Source organism: Phascolarctos cinereus, unplaced genomic scaffold (assembly GCF_003287225.1).
Source record: "Phascolarctos cinereus isolate Bilbo 61053 unplaced genomic scaffold, phaCin_HiC Scaffold_7;HRSCAF=346, whole genome shotgun sequence".
Lineage (NCBI taxonomy): Eukaryota > Metazoa > Chordata > Mammalia > Diprotodontia > Phascolarctidae > Phascolarctos > Phascolarctos cinereus.
The window spans coordinates 165,678,930-165,697,522 of record NW_027556180.1 but is presented as its reverse complement, the minus strand read 5'-3'; the positions used below and the strand labels follow the sequence as shown (position 1 = coordinate 165,697,522).

Genomic DNA, 18,593 nt, shown 5'->3' with positions numbered 1-18,593 from the left:
ATCCTTATCTATATCCTATATCTATATTCCTTATCCTTATCTATATCAATAAAATTACAAGTCTAGTTTTTATCCCTAACCCATGACTATAGTATTCTATGATGGCATAGTCATATAGCATCACTGTAAGAATCAACACTAAAAAGATTTTTTTTGACTGGTGTTTTTTTTTTCCTGTAGCAGAGAGTAATCTGGGATATAAACAATTTTTGTATTATATATTTTATTTTATATTAAATTGATTTTAGTGTAGAGTACTTTCCCTCATATACATTAAATTTCAGAAATTTTAAAGGTAGATTAATGACTAGGGAGAGAATAATTGATTGAAGACAGAAAAAATAATTATGTGACATTTAAAATAGAGGTATAGATAATGGTTGAAAGGTAGAATAAAGAAGGAAGGGTCTGGTCATTTTTTCCTAAGGTGCTAGAGATGCCTCTTGCGTATTCACAAGAAGTGGATTCTTCATGTGAAAATAAAATCATCTGATGCTGCTGCTGTTAATAATCATAATAACAGTCCATAATTATATATTGTTTTAAGATTTACAAAGCACTCTGCTCATAAACATCCACTTTGAGGTAGGCAGTGTAATATAGTCTCCCATTTGACAGAGGAGCTGGGTGATGTAGTGACTTGCTTTGGTCACACCTGGTAAGTGTCAGACTTGATTTGAATCCATATCTCCCGACCCCAAATTCAGTGCTCTTTCCATTTCAGAATAAGAGCAGTAGAGGCAGTTGGTGGCGCAGTGGATAGAGCACCGGCCCTGGAGTCAAGAGGACCTGAGTTCAAATCCAGCCTCAGACACATAATACTTCCTAGCTGTGTGTCCCTGAGCAAGTTACTTAACCCCAATTGCCTCACTTAAAAAAAAAGAATAAGAGGAGTAATACTTGCCATTTGTGTAATGCTTTATTAAATAGTTAAGACACCTCATCTCATTTAATCCTATCAGTAGGTAGTGTAGGTGCCATCATCCTCAGGAAACACAAAGTTCCAAGAGGTCAATGACAATAAGAAATATCTATTAAGAGCCTAGAATATGCAGAATGTGTAGGAGATAAAACAGTGAATAATGATATATAATATCTATATTATTTTCATGTTTGCAGAGTGTTTTACATATATTATTTTATTGATTCTCAAAACCCCTTGAAATAGATGCCTCTTCAACCTGGTTTTTACAGATAAGGAAAATGAAACTGTATGCACCTTATCTGGCCTCATGCAGCTAATGTGTTTCTGAGGCAAGATTTGAATTCGGGTCTTCCCAAGTCTATCACTCTATCTAAGCTAGCTTACTGCTTCATAAAAAGTCTAGTTATGACCATATCTGTCTTCATTGAGCTTTTGGTCTAGTAGTGTGGACTATAAGACTTGTTGCAAGGCTCACATTTGAGACGTGGCAGACCCAAGCCACTTTTTTCAATTCTACCACAGCTGTCTTTTCAGCAAAAGGTCAGAAAATGCCAGCATGGGAACTCCTAGTCTCAAATGTGAACTTACATATGGGCATTTTTTTTTCTTATTTACAGGGAGACCCTGGACCTTCAGGTTTTCCAGGAAGGCCTGGAGAGAAGGGAGAGAAGGGAAGCCCAGGGATGCCAGGGATGCCTGGTCCCCCGGGGCCTGGAGGATCACCTGGGAATGTTGGCTATCCAGGCAAGTGGAAGACAGACTTCCTTCTGAATTTGGGGATTAAAATGAACAAGAAGTCAAAAAAACTAAAGGGGCTTCTTATTTTCATTAGGGAGCCCTGGAATGCCTGGAGAGAAGGGTGACAAAGGACTTCCTGGTTTGGATGGCATTCCTGGAGTTAAAGGAGATGCAGGTAGAGAATGACTCTGAACAGACAAGCTTGGAATGGATGCTATGTGATGTCCCTGAAAATGGAGGCATAATTAGTATTGACAATATTAATAGACATCTTTGTAATTGTGATTTGGTCATAAAGTTTTTTAATGGTTTGCATTGGTCACCATCAGATTCTCAGAAGGATAACAGAATCGACGAAGGAAGGAAAGAAACAAGCATTTGTTAAGCACCTACTGTGTGCCAGGCACTGCTAAGCGCTTTACAAATAGTATCTCATTTGATCCTCACAGCAACCCTGAGAGGAAGGTTGTTATCATTATCCCCATTTTATAGTTGAGGAAAATGAAGCAGATAGTGGCTAAATGATTTATCCAAGCTAGTAAGTTTCTGAAGCTGGTTTTGAACTCATGTCTTCCCAACATAATGCATGACACTCTCTCTATCCATTGAGTCACCAAGAACATCAAATATCAGAACCTGAAAGGACTTTAACAGTTACATAATCCAATGCTCTCATTTTATAGGTAGGAAACTACAAAGCTTGTTAGTAGCACCAGATAGGACTCACACCTAGATCTCATTATTCTTATTTTCTCATATTGGCTACCAGCTTGGTTCATTCAATTCTAGATTTTGCTGTGCTTCTAGTGTTGGGTGTCTGAATCCTCATCACTTTTTGAAGGTTTCCATATGCATTTAAAAATTTACTAAGTTTTGCCCTACTTGGCCTCATTGGTGTGAGAGACTCCTAGACGTGGAAAATTTTGTCACTGATGGAGATCTAATTTATAGATTGCTAGCATTTATACAACTCTTAGAGAAGTTGTATGGGGGCACCGAAAGGATGATTTCCTGAGCATCACAAGACTAATATGTTCTAGAGGCAGGTCTTTGAGACTCTAAGCCCAAGTCTCTATCCATTGTGCCACGCTTCCTTCCGCACTGCACTTAGGTAGTGATGTAAAGAGGGTTTGAGAGTAGGAGCAGGGAGGAAAGAAGAATGACTATTTGTAGACATGATGGACAAAAGAGAATTGTGAATTGTACCTTTTATAAGATTTGGAGCAACTGTTTAATTTTGCTTTGAGACTAAGGTCAGTTGACCCAAGAATCTGATGACTCCAGAGTGAGTTACGGGACATTTCTCCTCCTTTGTTAGGTCAGCCTGGCCTTCCAGGTCCAACAGGTCCAAGTGGCCAAAAAGGTGAACCAGGTGGTGATGGAATTCCAGGATCAGCTGGTGAGAAGGGTGAACCAGGTATGTGCCCTAGCCCACTGATTTTTTTTCCTTTCTGTTCATTTGAAACATATATTCCAACACATATGCCTACCCAGTTTCCTCTGACGAACCAGAATTACTTGTGGGGGACCTTCAATCTATTGCCTTCAATCTGGAAGACTTCAAGGTAGACATGTTTCCAGATCACAAATTAAAATCTTAAAACACATTTACAGGATCTCAAGAGAAAACTCAAAAGCAGAAGAAATGATATAGTGGTTTAGGATTGCTACATTTCTTCTATTCATCTTCTTCCCTTATTCCCTGTGTTTATACCAATGGTTCTCCCTCTCCCTCTTCTACCAATTTTCGTACAAATTTAGTTACCTCTTGATTTTGGTAAGGAGAGCTTAGATGGATGTGATACAATAATAATCACTATAGGTTATTCATGGTAAAGGTCTTTATGCCTCTTACCTGAAAGGTGTTAGATGTTTAATATGAAAGAATATAGAATTCCAAATTCCTTAGATATTTTGATCCTTTTGCAATTATAGATCCCCAACTGTCTCTCCTTTCTGGTCCTGTGTTATTCTTGGCCACATCTTCCCATAATTTCCCATAATTTCTACATAGAAGTTCCATCCAATGTACTGAAGACTTTCTGGTTCTCTGGATACCTCTGAGGTATCAGTATGGCATCCAGGCTTTCCCTCTGCCATTTCTCATTCTCATTATATGATTGACCCAACTCCTTTTCTAGTCATACATGCCCTTGATATTGTCTTTTATGCTATTCTCAAGTAGCACAAAATCATTTAATATTATTGAATTTCAAATACATAGTCAAAGGTTTTATAATAACAAGTTATAGAATAAGGAATTTTACCCATCAGATGCAATTAGTTAATTGATGAGTGTCCTCCAGAGTGAACTCAATTTGTATATTACTGCCAGTCTTTATTGGAAGGACAAATTGGTTTTTTAAAAAGTAGAATACAACTTTGATTCTCACTATTTCAATATTTCCCTTACAGGTCTTCCAGGAAGAGGACTTCCAGGATTTCCAGGTTCCAAAGGAGAAAAAGGTAATAGTTGCTAAATGTAGAGTCCTTTAGAATGTGTTCTTGTTTTTACACTAATTACCACTGTACGATATATCAACAGAATTGGAGGTAAGAAATCTGCAAGACTCAACTAGTCAGTTTCTGTTCCATTGGCAGCATCTTGGACTTGAGTGATAAGTAGCTTCTTGGTGTGCAGTGTCCTGCAAGGCATGTGTTGCTTAATTCATGGATTGGCATGGTGTCAGTTAGAGGTCCTGCTTCTGTTTTTTTTTTAAACTAATTGAATAAATTCTACCAGCTAGGAAAATATCATATATGTATATATACACGTACATGCATAGTATATATACATACAATTTTGAATTATATCCATATCTTTATATGTATATGAGAAACATTCTAAATGAGAAAATAGGACATATCAAAACTTAAATGAAAGGCCTCTACTACACAAACAACATTTATGGAGACCTCCTTCATGCAAGGAACTGAACATGCTAAAGTTACAAAGAAAAAATTTTTTAAAATAATCCCACTATTCATAGAAGACAGTAAATTCAAGTGACAAAACACACAGAGGTCAACATAGTCACCTATAGAATTCAGAGATGTGATTATGAAATAATAGATTCTAAGTAATTGTGGAACTGGAGGGAGAGTTCATGTCACAGTTAACAGCTCACATTCATGTAGTGCTCTAAGACTTTCAAGGTGCTTGTCTCAATGCCACATAATGAAGAAGGTACTTCATATGTTATTCCCATTTCATAGATGAGGAAACTGAGGCTCAGTGAAGTGAGATGATTTATTCAGGGTACCATTCGCTAATTGCTGTACATATTAAAATGCCTAACACCAGATTAGATGAATATGGAAATATTCATGGTGGAGGTGAGAAATGAATAACATTTTGAAGAAGAGAGCTGCAAAAACCAGAGAACTTTTGCCCTCAAATGGTTTGATGAGCTCTCGCTAGAGTGAGCTCAAACCTTTTGTCCTGGGCATCAATTGATTTTGCTCTTGTGAGTTCCTTAGACCAGGGATGACAGGATGGCCTAGGTTTGGGCTTACTCCGTTGCTGTGTCTCCCTTTAGTCAAGGGAGAACTTCTTTGAATAGGTACCTCTTAGGGCTGTTGAAGTATTGAGTAGTTGCAGGATAGGGCAATGAATGAGGCACCCTGCTTTTGTTTTGATAGTAAATTGGAGCTGCACAGAAGGAGAATCCAACTGATTACATATAATATGCTGTAACAGATTTCCCCTATAATATAGTATGTTCTTTATTCATTGCCTTTTATTGATATTAGGGACCATGTAGTGTCAGTAATTTCTGTATTTCATTCCTTTACTTTTAAAATAATATCTAAAATACTTGAAATAATCTCAGAATTTTAGCGGGCAAATTTGGAGGAATGTATTCATAAACACTGAAGGATTTTCCCCTCTAGAAGTGATTCTTTTATTGATCTAGCCATGCCGTATTCATATCTACATCAATAATCTTTTTGATAGAAATGTAACCATAAAATAAATGAGTAAATGGGATATACCCAGCTTCTTGTTGTTCTATGCTTATTTTCTAGAGATGATTATGGCGTGAAATTCGAATGTTTGGTGTAAAATAAAGGGAAAATTGATGGAATATTTGCTTACTTAGTGAAGTCCTTCACTGAGTTCACCCATGGGCCGCATGCTGGTAGATCAGGAGGAAAATGATACATAAAAAGTTTAATAAATTGAACCAGACAACATTTTTGTATTGAATTGTATCATTGTTAACAAACTGTCTTGTTGTTTAGGTTCCAAGGGCGAGTTGGGTTTCCCAGGATCAGCAGGGAGCCCAGGAATCCCTGGACCCAAAGGAGAACCAGGATTTATGGGTCCTCCGGGTCCCTCAGGGCAACAGGGATTGCCTGGAGTACCTGGCCGAGCAGTGGAGGGTCCCAAAGGAGATAGAGGTCCACAAGGTCAACCTGGGATACCTGGTAAGTAGATGTTGAACTACGTTTTGTTTATATTGGAGCTATGAACATAAAAAGTGCTTATAGTCCCTAGGACTATATTTCTTTCAGTTGAATTCTGATTATTGTTGTAGTATATGCAAGTATTAAGCTACTGAAATATATTTTAATAAACCTTAAAATTCCATTAAAGAGTATAGGTAGAGAGAATGAAAGAAGGGAAATGATTAGAACACCCTCCAGAATATTTGACATCTACTGTATTAATTTTCAAGTTTTACCTATGGTTGAATACATTTTAGCAACGATTTTATTTTGTCAACATGTAATAGAAGTGACAGATCTGGTGTCAGTGAGCATGAAGTACTCAGGTTGAGTCAATATGCATTAAGTGTCTACTGTGTGCCAGGCTCTGTGCTAAGTGCTAGGAATACAAAGAAAGGCAAATAACAACCTTCCCTTCACTCAAGGAGCTGACATTCCCTTAGGGAAGACAATATGCAATCAACTATGCACAAACAAGTGCATGAATGTAAAGGTAATGTCAGAAGGAAGGCACTAGCACTAAGGCAGATGGGGAAAGGCTTCTTCTAGAAGGTGGGATTTTAGAGGGACCCAGAAGGAAGCCTGGAGAACCAAGTAGCAGAGATGAGTAGAGATGTATGGAGAACAGCCAGAAATAAGAGTTACTTGTGAGAGGAACAGCTAGGAGGTCAGTGTCACTGGGTTATAGAGTACACAGAGGGCAATAAAATATAAGAAGATTGTAAAGGTAGGAAGGGGCCCAAAACCATTTTATATTTGATCTTGGTGGTAATAGGAAGCAACCAGAATTTGTTGACTAGGGAGGTGATATGGTCAGACCTGTTCTTTGGGAAGATCAGTTTGACAGCTGTAGAAGTATAATAGCAATTTTGTGAGTCAGGCTTTCTGTTTTCTTTGAAATCTGTGATTCTTACCCTGATTTTTGGTAGGCTTGTGGTAACCGAGCTACTTTTTGATATGGTCAGACATTGTGATATTAGGTATGAGGGTAGAAATGACATGAAAAGAACCATGTGCAGGTGCTAACATCACCCAGCTGTGTAAAACTTATAGAAATTTACATGCTTTTTAATCTTTTTCAGGTGTTCCTGGACCCATGGGTCCTCCAGGCCTCCCAGGACTTGATGGAGCAAAAGGAGAAAAAGGAAATCCAGGTTGGCCAGGATCCCCAGGTGTTCCAGGAGCTAAGGGAGACCCAGGATTTCAGGGAATGCCTGTGAGTTGCTTTAAATATATTGTCTATAGTTCAGTAGTGTAAATTTCACTAGTTGCCTTCTAAAGATTCTACAGGTCCTCCCTACTAACCGTGGGGCTAGGCCACCTGCCTTTTCTTCATCTGATTCTATCATGTATAAATCTGTATTTTTTTCTCTCATTAACATTCTACTTCCTGGACAAATATATTTCTCATGTTCTTTGACTTCTTTATACACTATTGACAAGATAGTAGATAGGTCTTAGAAAATATTTTGATGTTTGATTCCATGTAATTATTAAGAGGGAGGAAAATTAGTGTTAGAAATTATATTTTTGTAAGGTTTTCCTCTATGCCTAGGGGAAAAGAAAACCACAAAATCAGTGGGCAAATTGAGTGGATTAAACCAACTATAGCATAATTATTAGCTTTATAAAGTCAGTCATCTGGCTAGCAAGCATTCATTAAGGACTTGCTATGTCCCAGGCACTGTGCTAAGCACAGGGAATACAAAGTAAGGTAAAAATTCAATCCCTGCTTGCATTCTAATGAAGGAGACAACATATATGTATATGTATACATATACATATATACATATATATATAATTTTAGACATACAAGATAAATAAAGAACTAATTCTGTAAAACTGATATTTTCTAGTTAGCTCCTATTATAGTCTGACATGTCAGGCACATAGGAGAAAGGATAAGAGATAAAATCTATCTTGACTTAAACAAAACTTCAGGAAAGACCTCAGGGTCAACACATGTCAAGTGGTAGGAATTTTGTATTCATTAATATACAAATCACTAACGACTACATATGTTGCTTAGCCTGTTATAATAACAAATTACCTTTTGGGGGAGGGGCTGGCATTTGTAGTATTCAGACACCTCAGTAAATCACATTCACTCAAGGTGGTGGTTATGGGAGGTATGGTTTGATAGTCTATTCAAATCAATGGCTTAATGACTCATAGTATGACTTTTGGCTCACAGATAATATGTAGGTATGCACATTTCACACACACACACATATGTCTACATGTAAATATTATAGAGACCAAAAGAAAAATTTGTTTCATTTAGACTTCCATCTTTGTTTCATGAACAAAGAATTTATTATTTATTGGCCAGCCTATAGGTAATGAGCTTTTCCATACTTAGTCTGTTATTTGTACTACAGACATAGTCTTGGAACCACCATCTTTACAGTTTCTTTGAACCTTCTTGTGTCTTGCTGGCATAGCTTTCAAGCATTCGAGTTTTTTTCCCTGCCATGATGAGGCATTTTGGAGTAAGACTTGTATCCAGTTATATTAAACTATAAGCATGATGCAATGTAGTAAGAAAATACAAAGCATTATTAACCATAGTTTGTCAATAGCAAATTTTAAGTTCAATGTCTAGGGGAGATGTTAGATTATTGAATAAGAATTCCTAATCTTCATGTACTACCCGCTCAAAAAATGTTGGCATTTTTCCAATGGATCAGTACCAGATAAACGACTTATGAATAATTTGGGCATTTCAGCAGCTTTGGCTACCTGCAGTTGCAATAACCACTTTAAATTTGTTCCTGTTATTATAAAGCTTATATATTTTTCACTATATGTTGAATATGTATTGTGAGATTGCAGTATGTGTGAATATATTTATAGGCTGGTTATTATTGTATTACAGTTGCCTAGTGATGTAAGTGTGTGTAATTTGTCAGTTATTCATATATTCCTGCTTTTCTTCTATCTGTAACATACAAATATAATTATCATCCAGCAGAGTCTGCCAACAAATATTAAGGAATCTTTTTGCATATTATTTTTGTTACAGCATTTTTCTATAAAGGCAAAGGAGAGAAACAAATCTGTGTAAGAAGCAACAAATTTTTTCATACGTTATTATCCATGACCTGGAAATAGAATATTGAAATAGCTAGAAAGTGAGACAGTATTTTAAAATTCATGATATTCATTTAAAAAAAGAAGACGACCTTTTTACATCATCCTCCTTTCTTTTCTTCATCTCTTCCAAAATACTGTTTTCCAAATAACATTTGAAACTTAGTTTTAGAGACAATACTGAATTTGAATTTTGGAAGCAAAAAAATCAGCCTCCTGATTCTGGTAGGTTATTTGCCAATATAACCTACTGCAACCTGTTGCAACTTTGCCAGGTAACTCCTGCCCAATGACTGCTTCCATCTTTTTCCCTAAGGGTATTGGTGGTACACCAGGAATCACAGGTTCTAAGGGTGATATGGGACCTCCAGGTGTTCCAGGATTTCAAGGTAAGTAACAGTCGAAGAATATTCTGTTTCAATTTGTACAAGTTTTCCCAGGCATAGTTAAATTAGCAATAAGTAACACTTGCAGATTTATAGCATAAGAACTAGGTGACTTGTTCTACAATTTTATTTACTTATTTATTTTTAGTACAAAGGGTCATGTGTTGTGGTAGCCAAAGGTTGCCATATTTCTTTGCTCGTCATCAGGGCCGTATCTTGTTACACTTATACCTCAATGTGAGTGAAGATGTTTCCATTAGACTGAAACCTTTTAGAATCTTATTATATTATTTTCAAAATTATATTTTCTGATTCTAATTAAGAATGGTTTATTGTGGGAGCCAAAGAGTTCATAATATTTTCTTCTGATTTGTGAAGATTAAAAAGTAATAGCATAATAAATATGTGCCTTGAATTTTCCTTAGTCTTAAAAATTGAACAGAATTCTAGATAGTCATCATACTGCACATGCTCAAAAATAAAGTGCCAGTGTTTCATTAAGCCAATACATATTTCAAAATAGATAAAATTCAGAAATTCATTTGCAGAAACTCAGGCCACAAGTGTTGTTAGTTGTTTCAATCATGTTTGATTCTTCATGACCCCATTTGAGGTTTCCTTGGCAAAGATACTGGAGTGGTTTGTCATTTCCTTCTTTAGCTCCTTTTACAGATGAGGAAACTGAGGCAAACAGTGTTTAGTGACTTGGCCAGGGTTGCTGAGCTAGTAAGTGTCTAAGGCCGGATTTGAACTTAGAAATTTTTTCCAGACTTCAGGCCCAGCACTCTCTCCATTGTGCCACCTAGCTGCCTTAGGGTGCAAATAGCATTATTTATTACTTATTTTTACCATTCATAACATTATTTATTATTTCTAGCCAAAGAACTCATCCTAGCCTGATAGCCAGCCTACAGCTATAAAGTAAAAAATATTGGATTTGGAATAAAAAATGACCTAAGTTCATATCTTGATTCTGCCTTTTACAGGCTAGTTATATTATCTTGGGCTAGCACTTAAAAGGTTCTTGGCCTCAGTTTCCTCATCTATAATATAACCAAGTAGAACTCAATGATCTTTAAGGTTCCTTCCGCCTTTAAAACGTGTGTTGTCATACTTAGCTATGGTAGGTCTCAGTCAGAAGGCACATCTCATCACCAGGAATACATCTGAAGGCTTTCATGTAGGGTAGAGCCTGCTAGAAGAGCTTGTGGCCTCCTTATGTAGCCTTTGATGACCCAAGGTTGCTCCCATACCATGAAGAGGCATTAGGGTAGAAAGGATTACCCTTTTCATGTTGGGAAGTTGGAAAGAAGACTTTCTTTTGTACATCAATATTTTTTCTTTGCTTTCTAGGTGCCAAAGGTTCTACTGGCCTTCAGGGACTCAAAGGAGATCAAGGAGATCAGGGATTCCCAGGCTCAAAAGGTAAGGACATTTGTCATGAGTCCAGCGTTTACTAAGGGTCTGTCTTGGGCGTTGTGTAGGACTACAAAGGAAACTGAAGATATGGGCTTTTCCTATTAGGGAATTTATATTTAAGTGGCAAAATAAAGAACAAATGAAGGAAATTACTTGAGAACAACAGCTACAAAACCGTTATAAAGACTTAATCAGCAGATCTCCATGTGGTATGTGGAAGGATTCTATTTCTGGGTCTCTGCTGTTCAGCATTTTTATAAATAATTTGAAAGAGACACAGAGAAAATATTTGTTAAATTTGCAACTGACAAAAAGTTGTGAAGATTGGCTAACATGACATGACAAAATCAAGGTTAAAATTGTGATAAGGCTAGAATTCTGGTCCAGAACAAACAGGATAAAACTAAATAGTAATACTTGTAAAGTTCTGTTCTTAGGTTTAAGAAATCATCTGTACAAGTAAATGAAAATTTCATAAGAAAGTGACCTAATTTTCATTGACTTCAAGTCAGCAATATGACATAGCTACCAAAAGAAGCTAAACTTGAAACTTAAGAAGAAATGTCATATCCAAATCAAGAGAGATAATAGTCCCCTTGCATCTAGAGCATTGTTTTCAATTTTGAGCATGACATTTTTAAAAAGGGCATTGGCAAATTGGAGCTATTTAGAGAAAGACAATTAGAATGGTGAAAAATCTAGAAGCTTTCATGAGGAATAGATGAAGGAATTGAGGCTGTATGGCCTCAAGAAGAGAAGACTTGAGAAGGTTTGTAATAGGTGCTTTTAGTTATTTTAATGACTGTAATATGGATCAAAGATTAGGTAATCTGTGTAGCTAGAAGAGGCTGACTTGGGAAGAGCATAAGCAACTTCAACTTAATACAATGAAGAACTTTGTAACAATTAGATTGTTTAGATTTGGAATGGGTTGCCTTGTAAATTTGCTTTCCACTACTGCAAATGTTTAAATCGAAGCCTACGACCACTTCTCAAGGATATTATCGAAGAGGTTCTTTCGTTTGTGGGAAATTGGACTAGATTACCTTAAAATTCCCTCCAAACCCTGTCTGATATGAAGCTCAAAAATAGAGGTCAGAATGAAGGAGACAGTACAGGTTTAATATCTGAGTTCTAGAAGAACTAATTTTAAGGTTTTGAAAAAATCATTATACTTGTGCTATATTTGACCCCAACATTTTTGTAGGTAGGCTCCACAGTTAAACATCTCTCACTGTACTATTAATACTTCCAGGTCTTCCAGGACCACCTGGTCCCCCGGGTCCTTACAGCCTAATCAAAGGAGAGCCAGGTATCCCTGGTCCTGAGGGGCCAGCAGGGCTTAAAGGTCTTCCAGGCCCTCCAGGTCCTAAAGGACAACAAGGTAGGAAATGTGTGTGTGTGTGTGTTTGTAATATTGGGGAGTATGTGTGTATCCATTTGTGCATCCTGCTCCATGACTTTAGTTTTATAGCCAATGCCTATAAAAACAAAACTGTGCATTGTCAAAATGACCAATTGGATATAGATTTTCCTTTCAATTCTGAATTTCTATTTAGACAAACCAAAGTTTTCCAGGGGAATCCCTTTGGATCCAGACTGTAGGAAAAGGGAAGCCAATTCAAATTGACCACCTTCTGATCAGAAAAAGAGATAAAAGAAGTTATTTAACTCCATTACCAAATTATTCATAGGTGGAATTAGTGTTCCTCAGATATTGTCTAGAAGCCATAATGACTGCTACCAATGTGTGAGTTTTGTTCCTCATCACTGCACACCCAGAGAATTTATGCCACCCTTTCCCCAATCTCATTTTAGATATATATTTCACATTTTAATGATAGATCAAGGTAAGAGAAAGGGAAAGAAAGGAAGGAAGAAAGAGAGAGAAAGAGAGAGAGAGAGAGAGAGAGAGAGAGAGAGAGAGAGAGAGAGAGAGAGAGAGAGAGAGAGAGAGAGAGAAAGAAAGAAGAAAGAGAGAAAGAAAGAAAGAAGGAAGGAAGGAAGGAAGGAAGGAAGGAAGGAAGGAAGGAAGGAAGGAAAAAGGAGTGATCTGGAATTTATTAAGTGCTTACTAAGGGCCAGGCAGTGTTTAAGCACTGTGAATAGAAACAGAACAAGTAAGACAGTTCCTGCTCTCGAGGAGTTTATGTTCTCGAGAGAGAAGAAAACATTTAGAGGGGAGATAGAAAGCAAAAGTAGGAGGAAGGCAGAGTTAAGGAGTCTTGGGGAGGTAGTTAATAATCTATACGAATACAGGGGGAGTTCCTAGTCAGCAAAATTTCCACTCCTTCCTCTTGTACGCCAAGGGAGGAAGAGTCAAACCTTCAGGACACCATTTTGCTAAAGGCTGCCTAAATGGAATGTTAACAATCTCCAGAAATCTTTCCTTCCACCTTTACTTTCAGTAGCCGCCTATCTCAGAATGAACCCTCCATGCTGTGTGGAAATACTCTGCATGGAACAAACGAAATAAAGCATGTAAAGAGTTTTATAAACTTTAGATTCTGGCTATTATTGTTACTGTTCCTGATGTCAGTGCTACTGTTGTTGATTGACTCTGGTTGGAGCAAATATTCTGTTAAGAAAGGAAAATTGGTAGGTGGAATTTCAAGTCAATTTTGACCTTATACATGACACCCTGAAAGGGGAAAGATCTGGGGCCAGACATTTCACAATGGAATAATGATCTATGCTACTTCAGCAAAGGAAAGATATATGACTTAGTCATGTGTTTGCTTTTCCCCCCTCAATTTAGGTGTAACGGGATCTGCAGGTATTCCTGGACCACCTGGTAACCCAGGGTTTGATGGTGCACCTGGGCAAAAAGGAGAACCAGGCCCTTTTGGTCCTCCTGGTAGGTATACTGATGTATTACAATATAAACCTTTAGTTACAAAGTTGGTAGAACAGTATAGATAGGTTGATAAAACAATAGATAGAACATTCATTAACTATTTACTATGTGCCAACCACTGTGCCTTGTGCTGGAGATACAAAATAAGTAAGCAACATAAGCCCTACTCATGGATTTTACATCCTAATAGGGGAAGGTCATACATAAAGAGCACCTGGAGGGAAGGAGAGAAGGAGAAGGAAATGTCGGGGGTCTTGGGAAAGCAGCCACCAACCAGGGGAGTAGGGCCTCAGGGCAGAGGTTTCTCCAGGATGGCCAGGACAAAGAATCTGGAGAGAGAGTACATGTGTTAGTGAAGTGAAACATGGTTAGGGTCCTTCCCAAAATGGGGGTACTAGGGAAGGAGTCACCAGTCAGGAGAGGAGGGCTTTAGAATGAAGATCTCTCCAAGATGGCAAGGCAGCAGTCAAGGATGGGGGAGGAGTCTGGATACAGAGTTCAGGAAAGACTATAACCAGTTTTGGTTTGTTTTCTTCTAATTTAAGATCAATAAGCCTTAAGATCCCTTTGTTTGTATTCCTACTAGCACAGTATATTTCAGTGTTACTTCTGTTTCAGCATACACTAGAACTTAAAAAATTAACTTAGTTGAAAGAAAACAGAAATGGAAAATTCAAAAAAGAGTCTTAGAAAAAGGTGTGTGTGTGTGTGTGTGTGTGTGTGTGTGTGTGTGTGTGTGTGTGTGTGAATATATAACCTTTAAAAGTGGAAGGCCTTTGAAAAGAGTTTTTAGTTTCTGTGAAGTTTTTCAAATGCATAACTTGTTGATATTTGAGAGGGAAGGAATAATACCAAGAGATAGATACAAATTCTCTATAGAGGAAGAACATAGCTACAGTCCTGTACTCTCAGTAAATTTTCCTTACTATAAAAAATCTGTTTCAATTATAGAAAGGGAAAAAAAGCAGAGAACAGGCGTATTAATGTCATAATTAGCTAAAATGTCATTTCATATCAATTTAGAAACATGATCTGAATTCTTTAGGAAACAGAAATAACACTGAATTATACTGTGCTGGTGAGAATACAAAGAAAGGGACCTTAAGGCTTATTGATCTTAAATTAGATAGAGAACCAAAGAAAAAAAACTGATTTTGAAGTTTACCACATGGCAGACTTCTGTCAAAAAAGTTTGATTGATGTCCAAGTGTTAGAGATGATAATAGCAACAGCTGTCCTAGACTTGTGCTGTTACCCTGTCTTCAATTGGGACCATGCTGGACAGGAAATATTCAATTCAGCAATTCTTTATTGAGTGCATAGTCTGCTGGTGTTTTCTGGATATAAAGATGAATGAGATTTTGTCTCTGGCCTCATGGAGATTATAGTTTAAAGAGGCCATAAGAAAAGTACACAGAACTAGAATAAAAATCAGAATATGGTTAAGCACAGTAAGAGAGGTACAAATAAATGGCTATTGTTGCTCAGAAAAGGGTGAGATCATACCTTGTGGTGAGGATCTGAGTTCTTAAAGAATGGGTAGAATTTTGATAAGCAGGCAGTAAAAGAATAACATCCTAGGATTAGGGAGCATCATTCACAAAAAGAGCAAAAAACCAAAAACTAAACAAAATAAAAACAAAACAGAACAAACAAAACTGCAGGCTGGACAGAGAATGAACAGTGCTTCAGTTTGGCTGGAATGTAGGTTATGTGTAAAGGAATTGTAGGAGATAAGGATAGAAATGTAGTTTAAGTGAGGCATATTTTGGAAGGCTTTGAAAGCCAGGCTAAAGATTTTGGGTTTTATTCTGTAAGCAATGAAGAACCATTGCAGATTGTTGAATAATGAGTAACAAGATCAAAGCTGTACTCTAGGAAATTTTAGTTTAATATCCCATTGCTACATAAAATGAATTAAGAGTGGGGATGGCTAGGAACAAGGAGTTGGACTATTTGGGTTGATCTAGTTGAGAGATAATTAAATAAGTAAATTATTTATTATTTATTAAATAAATGATTTAATTGAATTAAAATAAATAAATCTAATTAATTAAATCCTAGACTTTGATAGTGGCAATAGGGATTGGGATGAAGGTGATAAATATGGGAGATATTGAATGTATACAAATTAAAAGACTTTCACAAATAATTGATTTTGCAAATAAAGGGAAATGGGAATGGTTAAAGATTTCAGGCCTCAGTTATAGGGAGAATTATTTTGCCATTAGGAGCCATAGGGAAGTATTGAGGAGGAAATGATTGGGTTTTGTTCAGGTTATATTTGAAGTGCCAGTGAGATATCCAGTGGTCAGTACAGGACTGGAACTTGGGTGAAAGGATTCAGATATAAGGATGGATTTTGGAGTTACTTAAGTAGATTTGGTGGCTGAGGTGTTTTAACAACATGAGATCGCAGAAGGAGAGTGTGTTAAGAACCGTCTTAGGGTATGTCTACATTCAGAAATAAGATAAAGTACTTGGTAAAGAGGCAGTGGATAATGTAATCTCATGAAAGACAAAATAAGTTTTTAAGGACTAATCACTGTTGTCAAAGGAAAATGAAGATTGAAAAGAGATTTTGTGTTTTTCTGAGTAAGAGATTTGAGAATGATCACAGTAACTTGGAGAAGGTAGATGCCCAGTTGCAAGACGTTAAGGAGTGCTTAGGTGGTAATGAAAGAGAAGTACTTCTTTGGAAAAAGTTCATTTCTGAAAGGAAGGAGAGAGGATGGCAGTTTAAGAGATCATAGAATTGAGGAAAGTTTGTTTTTAAATGATGCTTTTAGCCAGGGAGAAGAATCCAATTTAGGGAAATTCCATGATGATTCAAGAGAGAGGAGTAATAATTCATGGAGCAAGTTCCTGGAGGGAATAAAATCAGGAAGTAGTAGGCAAATTTGCCTTAATAATAGCTCATATTTACATAGTGCTTTACCGAACACAAGCTCCTTTGGAGGTTGTGGTAGGTCAAGTATTGTTACTTCCATTTTATAAATGAGAAAACTGAGGCTACCTCAGAGAAGTTAAGTGATTTGCCCATATATATGACAGAGCTGGCAACGGTAATCAGGTTTTCTGATTCTATGTCCAGTGTATTTTCTTCTCTACTGTGCACTGATGATGCTTCTCAGTTTCTTTCCTCTAAACAATCCTGTGGGATAGCTAATGTAGTTGTTATTAACTTCATTTTACAAAAGTGTAAGCTAGGTCTCAGAGGGGCAAAACCACTTGTGTATGTGTCTTGGTTGGTAAGTAGCAGAGTCAGAATGCACATACCTTTGCCCAGGGCTCATTCCACTATAACGCTCTGCCTCTTTTTCCTTGACCAAAAAGAGATGCTTTTGGCATTCAGTAACAAGGCCCCTTGGATGAAATTCAAGAATTCAACTTTGTAGAGAATGGTGGCTGAAGTGTCAGATGTTCTAATAAAAATAGCTTAAAGAGGTTATAGCTTGCTCTTTGCAATGTACTAAAAAGTACAAACTAAGTGTTAAAGACATGCTTGGTGACAACATGTGTAAGTCTGATACATCTCTTTCATAAGGGTTGGGCCATAGTCAGTGAAAGGAAAATGGAATGATTTTTTTTTTGGTTCTTTCCTACAGGTCCAAAAGGACATCCTGGTCCACCAGGTCCAGATGGGCTGCCAGGTTCAATGGGTCCTCCGGGTACTCCCTCTGTAGATCATGGATTCCTTGTTACCAGGCATAGTCAAACCATAGATGATCCACAGTGTCCCCCTGGGACGAAAATAATCTACCATGGCTATTCTTTGCTCTACGTGCAAGGGAATGAACGAGCACATGGCCAGGACTTGGGTAAGACATTAATAGGCATTAAAAAAAAATTCCAAAAAGTAAAAAGCAGTTTAATATTGGTAAATTTTTAAAAATCTAGTTTCAGAATTCCTTTTACTTATATTTGTAGATATGTGGAATAAGGTTGCTTCAAATGTTTAGAGAGAGTATAACGAGGATGTGATTAAGAAGACACTTCCTATTATTAAAGAATTCTTTATTGACTACTGATACTATAAAGGTTTTACAGAGATGAATAGATGGATGGATGGATAGATAGATAGATAGATAGATAGATAGATAGATAGATACATAGATAGATAGATAGATAGATAGACAGACAGACGGCAGATTGCCTTCGTCTGTATTTGATATGTCTGATATACTAAAGCGCAACATGAGCTAAAAATCATGTATATAGGAAAAGTTCCTGGAAGAAACAAATTTTAAAAAAATTCTCCGTGAAAGATTGCTGACTAATTCAACAGTGTCAGCATAAATATGACTCCTGTCTATTTGATGATTAACATCATCAAAGGCTTCTAGGCAGCATGTTGGATACAGTGCTGGATACAAAGTTAGGAAGACCAGAGCCTGAATCCTGCATCAGACATCGATTAGCTGTGTGAATCTGGGCAAGTCACCTCTCACAGACTCAGTTTTTTCATCTGTAAAATTAGGGGTTTAGATTTAATTGCAGGAGATTGAAGTTCCCCTCTTGCTCTAAATTTATGATCCTACGGTTAATAATGATAATGATAATAATGAGCATTTACATAGGTTTACATAGAACTTTATGTATGTTAACTCAACTTCACACTTTGGAGGCTGTGATTATCTTGCTATATTGTATTTTAGTAATGGGATGATTATTGAAGAAGATTTAAAACTACTTTTACTCGTTATGAGAATAGTTTCCATTT

General features: G+C 37.0%; 1 protein-coding gene across 1 annotated transcript in view; it reads left to right on the top strand.

The window, feature by feature from the left end:
• COL4A1 (collagen type IV alpha 1 chain) overlaps positions 1–18,593 on the top strand; it is a 201,970-nt gene that overhangs the window by 167,447 nt on the left and 15,930 nt on the right. Inside the window, exons 38-48 of the mRNA XM_020970063.2 lie at positions 1,543–1,669; positions 1,758–1,838; positions 2,982–3,080; positions 4,079–4,129; positions 5,909–6,094; positions 7,198–7,331; positions 9,525–9,597; positions 10,948–11,019; positions 12,269–12,397; positions 13,772–13,870; positions 17,479–17,691. Coding sequence (XP_020825722.1) covers positions 1,543–1,669; positions 1,758–1,838; positions 2,982–3,080; positions 4,079–4,129; positions 5,909–6,094; positions 7,198–7,331; positions 9,525–9,597; positions 10,948–11,019; positions 12,269–12,397; positions 13,772–13,870; positions 17,479–17,691 — 1,264 coding nt within the window. The remainder of the gene's footprint in view (positions 1–1,542; positions 1,670–1,757; positions 1,839–2,981; positions 3,081–4,078; positions 4,130–5,908; positions 6,095–7,197; positions 7,332–9,524; positions 9,598–10,947; positions 11,020–12,268; positions 12,398–13,771; positions 13,871–17,478; positions 17,692–18,593) is intronic.